Source organism: Lissotriton vulgaris, chromosome 12, assembly GCF_964263255.1.
Source record: "Lissotriton vulgaris chromosome 12, aLisVul1.2, whole genome shotgun sequence".
Lineage (NCBI taxonomy): Eukaryota > Metazoa > Chordata > Amphibia > Caudata > Salamandridae > Lissotriton > Lissotriton vulgaris.
Window position 1 is genome coordinate 232,488,716 of NC_141700.1, and position 16,115 is coordinate 232,504,830.

Below are 16,115 nucleotides of genomic sequence, written 5' to 3' on the forward strand. Positions count from 1 at the left end.
TTGGTGGTAAAGAAGGGCACTTCCCTCACCATCTTGCCTACTGAGGATATCCGCGGCTTGGAATCGCTGGCTTTTTCAATCTTGCTAGCGCCGCATCGATCAGTGAAGGGATTGTTGGTCTACCGCCCCCCTGGTCCGCTTGGGACGTTCTTTGCTGACCTTGATTCGGGGCTGGTGGTTCTAGCCCTGAGAGCAGAACACTGCTTAGTGGCGGGGGACTTTAACATCCGGATGGATGATCCGTCGGACCCCGCTGCTATTAAGCTTTTGGAGGCCATGACTCCGCTGGGTCTTACCCCGTATTTGCAAGGTCCGACCCACGATAAGGGGCATACTCTGGACCAGGTCTTCTCGACCTCTCCTTTGGTGGTGAAAGAGATTCTCCCGGTCTTGTGGTCGGATCACTGGCTTGCCAAATTTGTAATCAGCGGCAATGTCAGGGCGCCTATCCCGGTCCCACAGCAACGGGGACGAGCCTTTAGAGCATTTAGCAGGGTGACCCCTGAGATGCTGGCTCAGGCTGCTGCGACTCACCCTTGTCCTCTGTCTGGCGAGCTAGAGAGAGACTTGGAGACCTTGCAAGAATGGCTGATGGAGAGGCTTAATGACCTGGCCCCAATTCTGCCCCCCCGCCTGACACCTAAGCGGGTCTCGGCCCCTTGGTTTACCACTGCTCTGTGGGCTACGCGGCAGCAGTGCAAGGTAGCCGAAAGGGCCTGGCGGGCACACTATGACAGCAAGGACAGGTCTGCCTACAAGGCCGTGGTTAAAGCTTACCACTGAGACATCCGCCTCGAAAAGAAGGCCTATCTTGCGGGGAGAATTGAAGCAGCTTCGAACTCCAGTAAGGAGATCTTTACCATTGTTCGAGAATTCATTTCACCTCGGACTACCGCCTCGGAAGAGGGGCCCGTAGAATCCTGGGCGGCGGATCTTGCTTGTTTTTTTACAGGCAAGATCAAACTCATCCAGGACTCCTTTCTATCTGGTGGACCGGTTACACTGCCGATGCCCGAGGCGGGTACGCCTCCCCCAGTTATGCAGGGCGCCATATTGGCTGAGTTTCCATCTCTGCCAGCCTCCGCTTCCCTAGCGCTTATGGGCAATTTAAAATCTGGGTCTCCGCTTGACCCCTGCCCTGCCAAGCTCCTGGGTAAATTGGCAGAGGTGGTTAATCCGCTGGCGCACCCTCTTCTCAACCTTTCGTTGAGTCTGGGAGTGGTGCCGCCAGTGTGGAAGCAGGCAATGGTCATCCCGTTGCTTAAAAAGCCGGGACTTGACCCGAAAGCTCCAGCCAATTACAGGCCAATTTCGCTGCTGCCGGCTCTTGTAAAAATCCTGGAGAAGCACGTTCAGTCGGTGCTCTCCAATTTTTTGGAGTCCCATGAGATCTTACATGACTCCCAGTCGGGCTTCCGTTCAAATCGTAGCACCGAGACCGCGCTCCTTGAGGTTTCTGAAACCATTAAAGGGGTGTTGGATACCGGGTGCAAAGTCATGCTGGTGTTGTTGGATTTGTCGGCGGCCTTTGACACCGTCCCCCATGAGGGCCTGCTCGCAAGGCTCTCTGAGATTGGTCTGCGGGGGACAGTGCTCAAATGGTTTTCATCTTTTTTGGCCGGCCGCCGGCAAACGATCTGGACATCATCTGACACCGCTGTAATGCCGCCTTTGGGAGTCGGGGTCCCTCAGGGCTCTATACTGAGCCCGACCCTTTTTAACATCTTTATGACCCCTTTGGCGGCGGTGGCGGAGTCATTTGGTGCCCGGATCGTGTCGTATGCCGACGACACCCAGCTCCTCTTCTCTTGCGAGAGAGGGGCTGACTTTGACGGGGAGAGTATCCAGAATTGCCTTGGGGCTGTGTTCTCATGGTTCCAACTGAACAGCCTCAAGTGCAATTCCGACAAATCGGAGGTACTCTTCTTCGGGTGCGATACGGAGCCTAGCTGGCAGGCCTGGTGACCCATCGACATGTTCCCTCCGTCCGGCTCTTCTCCCATGGCTAAAAACTTGGGGGTTAAGATGGACAAGGGGCTGACGATGAAAGCCCAGATCCTGGGGGTGACCGGTACCTGCTTCGGCCTTTTAAAAATGTTGCGGAGGTTTCTGCCTCTCTTGTCCGAGGAGCACAGGAGGCTGACTGTGCAGGCTCTGATAGGCTCCAGGTTGGATTATGCCAACATTCTTTACCTGGGCCTGCCAGAGTATCTGCGGCAGAGGCTTCAAGTTGCACAGAACGCGGCGCCCAGGGCCATCTTTGGCCTAAGTAGACGCACCAGCGTCTCTGGGTTGTTGGTGACGTTACACTGGCTACCCATCCGCAAACGGATCGCCTTTAAGGCTCTGACTTTGGCCTACAAGGCGCTCCATGCTGTGGGAGCAAAACATCTTCAAAAGAGACTGACCTTTTACCACCCGGCTCGCTCGCTGAGGTCGCAATCTCTACTTTTGGCGGCTGTTCCGCGTGTGAAGAGGGCTCGCCTCGGGGGCCGCTCTTTCAGTCTGTTGGCCCCACAGATGTGGAACTCATTACCGCTCCCTTTGCGGGGGGCAACTACTCTCCTTGATTTTAGAAGAGGTCTCAAAACCTGGCTGTTTTCCCAATAGGTTTGCTAGTAGTTCCTCTTTTTTGTTCTGTTTGCCTTTTATCCTCTTTTAACTGTGTTGTGTTATTCTGAAATCTGTTCTCCTTACCTAAAGCGCCGGGACACTCTTTTTGAGTAACCGTTGCGCTATACAAAAGAATAAATAACATAACATAACATAACATAACATAACATAACATAACATAACATAATACTGCCAGGCCTCCCTTAGAACGCCCGCCCTCCCTCTGAAGGGGTGGCCGGGTTCAGAAATGAGATAAAACCCTCCACAAAAAATCATCAGGTGACCAAGTCTCTTGTAAGCAGACTAGTTGAGCTTGACCGGTGATCTCCAGCCACTAGACTGCTCCTTCCACTTTCTTGTTGCCAAGCACTGGAATGCTTCTACTTCCAGTCTGTAGCATGTGGTTAGTCATCTGCTGTTTTGTGAGTTGCTGTCTCTTCTTATCAAGTAGCACATTTTAGGCTGCTCTAGTACTCTGATGAAGTTAATCCTAGAGCCAAGATACCACTGGAACAATTGTAATGCTTTATTTATTCATTTGTAATTTTATATAGAGCAAACAAAGGCGAAAACAGCATTTGAGAGGGGTACATAAGAAAAATTACTACTGCATGAAAGCTGGTTACTAAAGAATAGTTACAAACGATTAGTTACACATGAAAGTTTTACATAGTTGCATGGGTTTAAACAAAAGACACATACAAGCCAAGTCATGTAAAAGTTATGAATGAATAGGTTTAGTATAGTGCTCGGCTACTCAAAGAGTGTCCTGGCGCTTGGCATCCAGAATTGGTGAAGTGGTGGCAGGTTCCGTCAGGTAGCCCACAATCCCTACAGTTTGAATATATACGTTTTAAGCACTTTTTTGAAACTTGCTTCATCAGTGGTTGATCTCAATGGCCAGGCATCTGATTACACATGATTGGTGCCCTGACCATGAATGCAGAACCCCCTCTCGGTTTTAAAATGGGGGACTGTTAGCAAGCCAGCATTACTGGAATGCAGTGACAACCCTAGTCTGTACTCCTTGATCCTCTCATTCAAGTAGGAGGGACTGTTGTTGTGGAGGGCTTGATGGGTCAGTGTCAGTGTTTTCAGCATGAGGCGCTTGCAGACCAGTAGCTAGTGTAGTTGTTCTAAAAAATGAGATACAGATGAGTGTTTGAATAACTTATAAAGTAGGTGGACCGCCATGTTCTGGACCACTTGCAGACACTGAACTAAATGATCTGGGAGACCTAGGTACAAAACATTAACACAGTCCAGCCGAGGTAAAATCAATGCCTTCACCACAGTGACCTGTGATTCATGAAGAAGAAAGCTCAGGAATTTCCTCAGCATGTGAAGAAGTAATAAGCATGATTTTACTACCGCCAACACCTGGGCACTATAGGAAAGTTGTGAGTCAAATATAACAATCATATTTCTTGCCACTGCCGGTGAAGGGGGTGGGGGGATGTTGTTGGTCAGGGCTCCTGTTCATCCAGGAAGAGGGTTCAACCCAAACAAAAAGATCTCTGTTTTGTCTGGGTCGCATTGTGATTTGTTTGCCCTGAGCCAGTCAAGTAGCACCTTCTTGCAGAGTGCAAATGTCTCTTTTGCACTCACTGAGTCTCCATTGTAAGAGAGCAGGAGCTGTATATCGTCTGCGTATTATATAAGCTTAATGCCGTAGGAATAAACCAAAAGTGCCAATGGTGTCATATATATATTAAAAAGAGTAGGACTCATGGAGGGGCCCTGATCCCCCCCCCATTTTAAAGGTTTAGCTCTGCAAGCAAAGGCTTCATTCAGACTACCTGCTCTTGTTTCTTCGGAAAGGAGCCCACCCAGCCTAAGGCTGATCCAGTCACCCCAGGTGTTGTAGCAAATTGCTGTAATCCACTGTGTCCAATGCTGCTAAATGGTCCGACAGCACCAGAGCCACATTGAGTCTTGAGTCAAGGCTGGTCTAATGGATTCATAGATACCACACCCTGTACCCCATCTCACTGCTGGATTGGGACAGGTGTAAAAACACTTTTCCATCAGAAAAGTAGTCAGCTGGTGGGTTATCAACTTTTCCAGAATCTTGGTATCTGCTAGAAGTAGAAGTAGAGAGACCAGTCTGAAGTTTGCTAATACTTCAGGGCCAGAATTTGCCTTTTTAAGAAGAGGGATTATGTTTGCCCTCCTCCAGGAGTCTGGCATAATGCCAGAATGGAGGGAGACATAGATTAGCTCCTCGTCAGTGGGGGCGATATATTCTGTGACAGCCTTCAGGATATGTGTTTAATTAACTGTGCCAATGTCAGCTTAGTTTCTGCTGTAGACCCTGCCATGACACTGTGCCCTGGAACATGAACCAAATTGTTAAGACCCACCAGGTTTGCCTGAATTGTGGGGATCTTGTCATCTAAGAAGTCACTAAGTTTCAAGCATAGGTCTTAATTGGCATCAGGTAGCTGGGCCATAGCTTTTGAGCCCATGAAACTAGAGACAATCTTAAAGATCTCCTTCCTATTGTTATCTGCCTCTTTAATGCATTTGGAACAGTTGTACACTTTAGCCTAAGGATATTTGATTAATATGAAATATAAACTGATATAAATATAAAATGACCAAGCCCCTCATCATCATCATCCTCTTTCTTCTACCCTATCACTGTCTTCTTTCTATCTCTCCATCTTACTTTCAATCTCTCGGTCTTTATTTCCCCCTTACCGCTTATCCTCAGTCCTTTCTCTGACTCTGTCTGACTAAACCCAACAAGAAGCTTACCAAAGGTGGGCTGCTTTGAAAATACCCCATCTTCCTCAGAAAGTCTTTTCATAAGAATGCATGCCCAATCGGTAAGTTACACTTGCTACCGACATTTAATAAAGTATGTTTTGGACACTTGAACGTTATTTACCACATTACAATAAAAGTCCAGACATCGCGTACACAATTGCTCAAGGATTGTTCATCCAGAGTAATTTAATCAAGAGTAGTACTATTATTTAGGGTGTATTTACCTTTTCAGCAACTGGCGCTCTCCTTGGGGATTGAAACTCAGGTACCTCAGAGCAATGGCTGCGCAACCCTGTACCTCCTCTGAGGTGCTGGATAGGAGCTGACACAGTACTGCGACCATATTGATGGCCACCAGAGCATCCGGAACTCCTACGAAGAATGAGACAACACACTTTATTACATTTATTTTCCCTTTGGTAAAAAAAAATGTCACAAAACAAAATTGCATTCAAAATGTGGCCTGCTGTAGGTACTGAAAATGACAATGAAAGAAAGAGACAAAGAACATGTGTCCTCGCAAATTGTGCTTGATTCATGGAGGTAACATTTCACCTGAAATAAAAATGTTCACAGTGTGTGTTGTGGATATTTTAACAAAAGACACATGAATGGAGATTCAGATGTGCTATCACAATTTTTTTAATAGCCTATCAACGTTTGGACAAAGGAAGGTGTTGGAGGCATGATAGCTTGTAGAAATATTGACAACAGAAATATCACCCTGCCCTAATATTGGGAAACATTTGGAGGACCAATAATATTTAGAATGAAAGTGCAGATAGGTAAGAATAGATTTAATATCCTTAACTGCACATCCTCCTACCTTGAAAAAAATATATATGTGTTTGTGTGTGTGTGTGTGTATGTTTATATATATATATATATATATATATATATATATATATATATATATATATATATATATATATATTGAAAAAAGCATAGGTTTTAGAGGTGTTGTGGTTAGTTGGACATTTCACTCGTACAAAACCATTGAAATTCCTCTGTTATAGTTAGTTGTACTAAGTATAACTGGCGCGCCTGCAATCCACTGCTGATGATGTCACATATTACATCATTCATGACATCACTGATGACATCTCAAATGACATCACTGATGACATCATTCAGTGAATGTGGTTTGGTTCGATATTTAAAAAAGTATTATGTATATAGCAATCTTCATTGAAGACTGTGTGGATGTATAAGTGTCTGGATAGAGGATTTAGTAGCACTGCGATTGACTGTCTAAGTGACTAATTTAAAGTGTATCACTAAATATATGGGATATTGATTACACTGTGTGAATACCTGTTTCACTCTTTCTCTTGTTGTGTAAACTACTACATAAGTTGGTTAGTAGCTGTGTGAAAGTCTATATTAGTTAATAATTAGTTAAGTGAGTATTTGTATGGGATACTGAATGTGTGTGTGGTTGGGTGGGAGATGTGTGACTGTCCAAAGATGTGTAAAAAGTTCATTTAGTAGGTATATGAGGTTAAGACTGCACTTTGAAACACTTGTTTGGGTGGGTGAATCTCTTTATAGGTGTGGTAATGAGTAAATATATTTCTCAATGATACATGTCCAACAAAATAGAAATATAAAAGGCAGTGTATGTGACAGTTGTTGTTTATAAATAAGTATACATAAGACTCAGTGATTGTATGAGTGACTGTATCGAAAACTGTATACTTGTAATAGTGATTTTATAACACACTAAGTATGAGTTACTATCTTTATGAATAAATAAAGTGGTGTTTGTATAAGTGTGTAGCTTAGTAAATGTAAGTATGATCAATTGTTTGCATAAGTGAGTAGGATGACTGCATAAGTGAATAGGATGTGTGCTGGTGTGCAATGTAGATGTAGGTGTATAAGTATATTTAATAATGTTCTATTGATCTTTGTTAGCATGTATGAGTGAACATATAGGTAAGTGTTTAGATATGTGTGTAGATGTAGGAATCACTGAGTAGGTTTTTAGAAACTTGTATTGGTGTGTCAATGGTTTCAAATATGGTACTCCATATTTTATAATGAGTGTTGAGGGGTTATACTAGTGTATGATGAGGTGTATCAGATTGTCACGTGGATGATGTCATCAGTGATGTCATTTGACATGTCATCAGTGATGTCCTCAGTGATGTCACTGACCATGTCATGAATGAGTCATGAGTGAAGTAGTGTGGCTCACTGGTTAGAGGCGGCAGACCCGAGAGCAGAGGACGGCCCGGGACCAGGGTTCGATTCCCGGCGCGGCAGGTTTCTGGACCAGGGTCAGCGGACTCGATAATTCTCTCGCCTCGGTGCCCACTCTGATCAGCGATCACACTCGGCAACTCTGGGCATTAGCTTGCCTCATCTTCACTAACGGCCCCACCAGACCGCCGGGGATGCCTGGTCTCACCCTGGAGATACCCATTAAGGGACCATCTCTCAGGGAAGCCAGGAAGGGTTTCGCAGTGGTCGAAGCGCCTTGGGACCCTCCGGCTAAGTAGTGCGCTATATAAATGCCTATACATACATACATACATACATACATAATGATGTAATATGTGACATCATCAGCAGTGGATTGCGGGCGCGTGAGTTATACTGAGTACAACTAACTATAACAGAGGAATTTCAATGGTTTTGCACGAGTGAAATGTCCAGCTAACTAGAACACCTCTAAAACCTATGTTTTTTCAGTGAATTTCTAAGGTTTTTTAAATGCTAATTCCTAACTATAACATGTCTGAAACCTATGGTTTTTTCAGTGAATTTCAAATGTTTTTTAAATACTAATTCCTAACTAGAACATGTCTGAAACCTATGTTTTTTTCAGTGAATTTCAAAGGTTTTGTAAATGACAATTTTTAAATGTATTGTTATATTTATTTTTTTGATACTGATTTACTACGTTTTTTTAAAACTATTTATTTTTAGATATTTTATTTTTTAAATTACATTATAATTACATTATACATTACATTACAAAATATACTTTCTCAGAATGAATTACTTTAGTTTAAATCCTTTGCAAATAGGCAATATACTTTTAAGTACAGTAGTTACAGTTGTTGCAATGGGCAACACAATTTCAAACACAATGCAACATTGAGCTCAATGGGGATTTTTAGTTAAATGCAATTAGTTACTTTATGGATTACTTTTCCACCCACAGGACTAGATCCTAGATTCAGTCCTGTGGCATCTCCTTTAAACAGTTGAGTAAAAGCGTTTTGGTTACAGTAGTGATTTTTAAGGAATATTATTGTATTTTAAAAGTTGACAAAAACTTTTTCACATAGAATCACCAATGTTATCCTACGGGAGGAAATTCACTTAGCAGGTAAGTAGTGTTATCATTACTTTTTCTTACTTAGTGGTGGATTATGGATCCAGCACTGGTGCATCTCCTTTAAACAGTTGAAAGAATACGTTTAAGTCATACAGGCGATTTTTAAGAAATATTTGTAGTTTGTGAAAATCGACACTTAAACACTTTTCTGGTGAAAACCACACAATGGATTCCTATGGAAGGAAATACAAGTTACTGGTAAGTACAGTTAGAATTACTCTTCAGGGTCAGTGCTGGGCTAAAAGATGCAGCACTAGCTTCTCTCCTGATAACAGGTGAGTAAATCGTAATTCGTTGTTCGGATGATTTTAGGTGAATATTTTAAAGTTCCAAAACTCCACACACAGAAGAATTTCCCAGTGGAACCAGTCAATGATAGCCTATGGAAGGAAATTCAAGTTACTGGTAAGTACGGTTAGAATTACCTTTCAGGATCAGTACTGGGCTCAAAGATGCAGCACTGATGTCTCTCCTGATAATAGGTGAGTAAATCCGAATTCGTAGTTTGGCTGATTTTACTTTGGTCCACTATATGTAGTGCCACTTTCCTACACCATCCCCTCCCTTCACCACTGTCTAAACACGCCCTGTGTCCGTTTTAATTTGGGAGATTAAGTCCCCTTGAATACTGAGGGTCCCTGGGGTCCAAGTAGCCCACTAGGTACCTCCAGTAAACTCCACAGAGCTGCGTTGCAGAGAGATTTAAAAAGGGGCACGGCCTGGGCCACCTCTCTGCAACGCAGCGCAGTGGCGCTTACTGGAAGTACCTGGTGGGCTAGTTAGCCCCCAGGGGCCCTCAGGATTGAGGGAGTTTTATTTCCCCAACTTAAAACACACCACAGGGCATGTTTGCAGTGCACACATCACCTCAGTCCCCGTCCCTTCCCTTCACCCCTGTGTAAACGCACCCTGTGTCCATTTTAAGTTGGGTGATTAAGTCCCCTTGAATCCTGAAGGTCCCTAGGGTCCAACTAGCCCACCAGGTTCCTCAAGTAAGTGCCACAGAGCTGCATTGCAGAGAGGTGTAAAAAGAAGCGTGGCCTCTGAACATCTCTCTACAACACAGCTCTCTGGCACATACTGGAGGTACTTGGTGGGCTAGTTGGCAACCAGGGACCCTCAAGATTGAAGAGGAATTAATTCCGCAACTTAAAACGCACCACAGGGCACGTTTGCACAATGGTAAAGGAAGGGGGCTGGCCTGAGGTGACATGTGTGCAAACACGCCCTGTGGCACGTTTTAAGTTGGGGAATTAATTCCTCTTCAATCCTGGGGGCCAACTAGCCCACTAGGTACCTCCTGTATGCGCCAGGGAGCTGCGTTGCAGAGAGGTGTTCAGAGGCTATGCCCCTTTTTACACCTCTCTGCCACGCAGCTCCGCGGCTCTTACTGGAGGTACCTGGTGGGCTAGTTGGTTCCTTTTTTTTCATCATGCCCCCAGGATTTGGTCCCCCAGGGGCTAATTAGGATTTGTTTGTTTTTTATTTTTGATCAGCAGGATCCGCGCAGGATGCATGGATTTGGCAGATTTTCAAAAAATATATATATATTGTTTGGCCTTGGGGATCCTTGTGGGACCCCCTGGACAGGCCTAGGGGGTCAGGGTGTTTGTACCCTGCCCCTTTTTCGCGTTTTGCGAATTTATTTTATAGGTTTCTTGTGCCTCAGTTCTACAGAGGCACAAGATGGCTGCCAACACTTCCTGATTTGGAGTGTTGACCGCCAATTAGAATACAGCTCGTGCACGGCAGGGTGCGCTTAGGGTGCGCGGATCCTCCGCGGCCATAGATATATATGTACATTTAATTGTAATTTTCTCTGGAACTACTGAACGGATTTACACCATTTAAGCAAAAGGCATGAGTCTGAACTAAGGACTACCACTTTGCCAAATTTGGTGTAAATCGGTTCAGCAGTTCGAGCTGTAGATGAACGGTTCCTATGGAAAGTTGCATGGGGTAAACATGTTTTGGGACCCCCCTTTTTTCTCGGCCCCCGCTTCACGAATCACCCCGAGACTTTCAGGATAGGAGCGGACCGGAGCTGGCCATTAGTTTTGAATATTTCGCGAAGATTCGTCAACCAGCGCCAAAGTTATTCCAAATAGAATGTTGCGGATTTCCTATGGAAAATAGGTCCTAACTACCTACAGTCGCCAGTAGGTAATATATATATATACATATACAATAACAGCTGGACCAAAGCTAATAAGGGATTTTATCGATGTAAAACATGTAAAGCTTGTTCCCATGGAGTCAATAAAAGTACCTACTATACAGCCTTTAGCGAAAAAACACATAAAATATCGAAATTGTTGATATGTAAGACAGAGTTTGCTATCTATGTCATGTTGTGCCCTTGTGGACTGCAGAACATAGGCAGCACAAAACTACCGGTTCATAAATGGTTGTTGCAGCACCTGAGAGTCATCACAAATCAGGACAACTCCTATCCTGTGGCTCATCATTTCAGGGAACATCATGATTCAAATAACTTGAGCCTGAAATACTATTTGATAGACGCAGTTCCCCCGAGTAGGAGAGGTGGCGATCGAGAGAGGGGGTAAATGCCACAGAAGATTTACATACATGTCTTACATGATTTTGAGGTATGAAACATTTTATGAATTGCAGGACCAGCTAGAAATGTTTTTAGCAAATGTTTGATAATCAAAATCTATTTATAGGGGAGGAGCTACGCTAGCAAGCAAGATGGCCGCATAAGCTGCCGGCTCCGCCGACCTCCGCCAGCACCTCGTATATCCTGCAATCTATCCTGACCTCGCACCGGACTCCCGTGCACATGAGGTGTTCCTGATTCTTAAGGTGCAATCCCAAAATTTCAATCTTCTCGGGTGACGAAGATATGCCGTGTTCGATTCTCGGCCTAACTCAGTGTGGAAGCCGGGGCCTTGATTTCTAGCCCATCCGGGTTAGAGTTGATCAACATTGGCCGTGGGACCTGAGCTGCGTCCGGTCTCCCGGACTGGGATTCAATTATTTCTCCGATTGGCTACTCTGTGAACTGTTTACATCGAGGACGCAACAGTGACGCACCGGTTGCTGTGGTCGGGGGTACGACACCCGGGGACTCCGTTACCCTCCCGGGGTGGACGGGCTTGGCCCCCGCTAGCGGCGATGGTGTTGATATTGCAAGGTGGAGAGCGCCCGCTGTTGTCATCGGCTCCGTGTGTGCCTGATATCCCGGAGTAGTCGACCTCCGGGGTCCGGGTCCTGCTTCGTTGCTTCGTGAGAGGGAATGGAGGGGGCGGACGGCACACCATCGCTGCAGACCGTAATGGCCGCCATTGGGGCGCTCCATTCGCAGATCACCGTCATGTACCAGAAACTGTTTGTAACAGTGGACAATATCCGTCTGAGACCAGACGACGACACCTCGACATGTTTACAGCAAGCGGTGGTACCCGTGGAGTATTGTACGCTTGAATTTGAGGTCCCCGTGCGGAAGCCTGATTTCATATGCTTTGTAGACTCTCGTGTAACAGATAGCACGCCTGTGATCATCGTCAGCTTTCCCTGCTTGAACCCTATCCTGCCGAATATCGCCATGGACAGTCTCAAGTGCCATAACAAGTTCCTCAGTGACTTTTGGAGAGATTCGCCATCCTTGTTCACCTTTCCTTGCCTACTTTGTGGATATCGTGAACTTTTATCCTATTTTCGATCCGATTCCTCTGACTTGAACTTCTATGAACGCTTTGATTCCCCCATTGTGACTGTGGTCTGGATTATAAGGGCTCTTATAAAGAATCGTACTGGCCAGGGTTGAATCTGATTGTTACGGTTTGATAGAATGTCTTGATCTGATGCCGGGATTGTGTCCTATAACGTAACGGGAGTCGGGTGGTTTTAATGTCCTCCCCCGGTTGGATTCCGTACTTTGCCTCATAATGTATTGGATATATTTTGGGGAGGTCGCTTATGACGGGGGTAAGGGAGACCGGGAGTGTGTTTTTTATTCTCCTCCTCCACTCACTTTCTTTCCTTCTTTTAGGGTAATTTCCTGGGCGACAGGCACGCTGTTAATGGGGTAGGCCGTAGCCATTGCAGGGGTGTGGGGGGGGGGGGGGTTGTTATTTTGCCTTTGTTTAGTTCTATGGCCCCTTTTTCTTTCTTTCTCTCTCTTTTTAGGGTATTCTTCTGGGCGACAGGCACGCTGTTAGTGGGGTAGGCCGTAGCCATTGCAGGGGTGCAGGGTGGGGGGTTTGTTATTTTTCCCTTTGTTTTGTTCTATGGCCCCTTTTTTCTTTCTTCTTGCAGTGTCCGGCAGCAGTGCTTTCGGTTTCATCCTGAAGTATACGAGTGGGCGGGGTCTGGGGTGGGCGGCACGAAGAGAGATCGGTTATCTTGTTCTTCACCCTCATTGAGCTTACTAGCGCTTGCGTCTTTACTGTTTCTTTAACTTCTTCTTTCTTTTGTCTCTGGGGGGGGGGAGGGGGGGTTAAATGTAAAATGAATCCTCATGAATATCATTCGATCTGTACTATTTTCAATGCACCGTATATCCTTTACCGCTGCCGGACCTCAGGGTTGCCGGCTGAAGAGCTGTGTTATTGGAACTCCTGATACCTATCGCCTACATGTGGTGACCGGCCCCCGTGGTTGTAGGCCTACTTCTGTAACTTTTGTTGAACGATATAATAAAGGTTTTCAAAAAAAAAGAAAAAAATCTATTTATAGTTTTAATCAAAAAATCTATTTATTTATCTATGTTTTGCCTACCCATGTTTTAGAAATAATTTTTGTTGTAAGAGTTATTTATAATGGTTATGTAGGAGTTTCATGAAGGATTTATAGAAATGTGGATTAACAATGTTTTTTAATTATTCATTTATTTATTTACTTATCCAGGTATATATTTAACTATTTATTCATGTTGATGTTTACATTCAGATAACCAATCATGATAGTTGCTAATTTGCACAAGATCTCTGCTATTAGAATACATGCATTTGGTCCGTTCCCTGCATGGCTTGGTAAATCTGGAGTAATGAAGGCAGCGCAAGTCATTGCCTTGAGTTATGCTTCCCCAGGGTGGCGTTCCATGGGTGGAGCACGTGTGTTCCCATGCATCCACCCATGGAATTTGGCGCATTCCCAGATTTACCATGACTGGTAGAACTGGGAATGCGTCAAAAAGCTACGCCCACAGGAGGTGTAATGAGGATAAATATCTCTACCACCCCACCCTACCATGCCAGCTGCCTGAATGTACTCATCCTGTATGGGTTGGGAGCCAGCATTGCTCCCACTTAGCTGGAGCAGGTATTTATCACTGCTACCACTGGGCAAGAGCAATCCGAGTTTCACTGCCTGCAAGAGTGTGGGCCGGGAAACACATATCTGCTTTTACCAGGCAGGAGCATTTTTTAATGCTTTCACAGGGTGGGAGCAAACATACCATCCCTGCCCACGCTGCTGTGGGAAGGGAATCATCTATGTGCCTAGGGTGGGCTCCACAGGACACAGTCATTGAGCTGGCCCTAGGGGATGAGCTTTCTGGGGCTGTAAAAGGTTGGGGGGGGGCCTTGGCTTCCCTCCCCTTTTTTTGTAAAGTTGATGCCCTGTGGGTTGGGGTCCCAGGGCCTTAACATGCTCGGGGAGAGGGACCGTGCACACCGCTCCCATTTTTACCAAAGTATTGGACCCAGGGGCTAGAATCTCTGGGGCGTTAATAGGCTTTGGAGGTTTTTTTTCACAACCTCCCTTTTAATATGAATTTGGCCCTAGGTGATGGGGTCCCGGACCCAAGACTGGCTTGGGGAGTGGGGCCCAACTCCCACCTCTCCCCAAAATAAAATATAAGCAATTTCTAGGACTCTTTAAACTAATTGTTTCTATGATCGCAGCAAAAATCTGAATTCTGTAAAAGTTTTCAGCCAGGAGTGTTCCACCTGGTCCGCCCAGACAAGAGCTAGGGAAAAGGGTATCCCTATCCTGCACCCTTATATGTTCTTTTAATAACAAACACAGGGCAGGGACAGTGCCCGAGTGCTCTAATGGCTGCCTGCAAAATGTTTTCTCATGCAGAAGCCTTCTCTAATAGGAGTGACCCTTGGCCAATCCGAACGCTCAGGTTTTTAAAAAATCTTGTGATAACCCCTCAAACCCAACTGTCCAGATATACAAATATATTTGATCCTTAATTTCTTAAAAACTACTGAACAGATTTACATCACGTGCTTTCTGAACCAAGATCTAGCTTGTTGCTAAATTTGGTGAAATTCCATCCAGCAGTTTTTGTGGTAGCTCTGTCTAAAAAAGTCTGGAAAATGTATGGGAAAATTTGGTTTTGGGACCCTCCTACTTTCTCGGCTTCTGATTGAGGGATCACCTGAACATTTCCAGGAAGGAGCTTTAGCAAACTAAAAAATGTTCATCCTATGTGTTAGAAATTGGGTTTCTGGTTGGCAGAAGTATGCACCCTGTCCAAGCAGGAATCACAAATCTTGTCAGGGTAAGTGTAGTACACACTAAATGTTTACCTGTGCTCACCCTGCAGTAGCTTGGCACAGAACAGTCACACTAAACTAAAAAGAGACAATGTGTAAGGTATTTGTGCACACACACACAGTAACAGCGTGAAAACACCAAAAACTACTGCACACCAGTTTAGAAAAATTGCCAATATTTATTTAAGAAAAACAAGACCACAATGACAAAAATCCATCACACGCAAGTCTAGCTATGAATTTTGCAAGATTAAATCAAAATGCAATGCTTAGAAGTCAATAGCTTCAACTGGGGCTATCTGGTCGTGCTTGGCTCGGGCAAATCTAAACTTTCAGTCCAATTGTGATGTAGTGTGGGCCTGATACAGGAGTAACACAGACCCGCTGACTGTACCTTGGATGCGCCGATGCTTGGGTACGACGCGTTGATATCTGGAGGTGATGCGTCAGTTCGAAATTCTGGCAAAGTTGTTGCTGTGTTGATGACAAAAGTGCTGTGTGTCAATCCTGAGGTGTCGATGCTGAACCGCTGGAATGAAGGCGACGCATCAGTTAGAAGGCATACCGGGCCGGGAATGCGATGGAGTTGGGATGGTGCGTGACAGATGTCAGTGATGCAGTGTCCGAGACTCACGCAGCTGTGGTTCTTCAGGGCGCTGTGTCGGCAAAGTTGGTGCTGCGTTGTAAGTCGAGGTCAGAAAGCAGTGTCCATGGATTTGGTGCAGGCAGCTACAATGCGTCAATGTCACTGATTGCGCCAGTTTCAAATGTGTTGGTTTCTTAGGTTGCAGCACCAAACACTCACTGTCAAGGGGCCCAGTAATGGATTTGGCACCGCTTTGAAGAGCAGGACTCACAGCAGAGAAGCCCAGGTGCTGGTACCAAGATGCAGATGAAGTCTTTGATAT

At 45.2% G+C, this 16,115-nt stretch overlaps 1 protein-coding gene across 1 annotated transcript in view; it reads right to left on the reverse strand.

Annotated features, from left to right (window-relative positions):
* The window catches only part of LOC147673844 (uncharacterized), a 413,651-nt gene that overhangs the window by 105,221 nt on the left and 292,315 nt on the right, over positions 1 to 16,115 (reverse strand). The window contains exon 8 of the mRNA XM_086947727.1: positions 5,610 to 5,757. Coding sequence (XP_086803853.1) covers positions 5,610 to 5,757 — 148 coding nt within the window. The remainder of the gene's footprint in view (positions 1 to 5,609; positions 5,758 to 16,115) is intronic.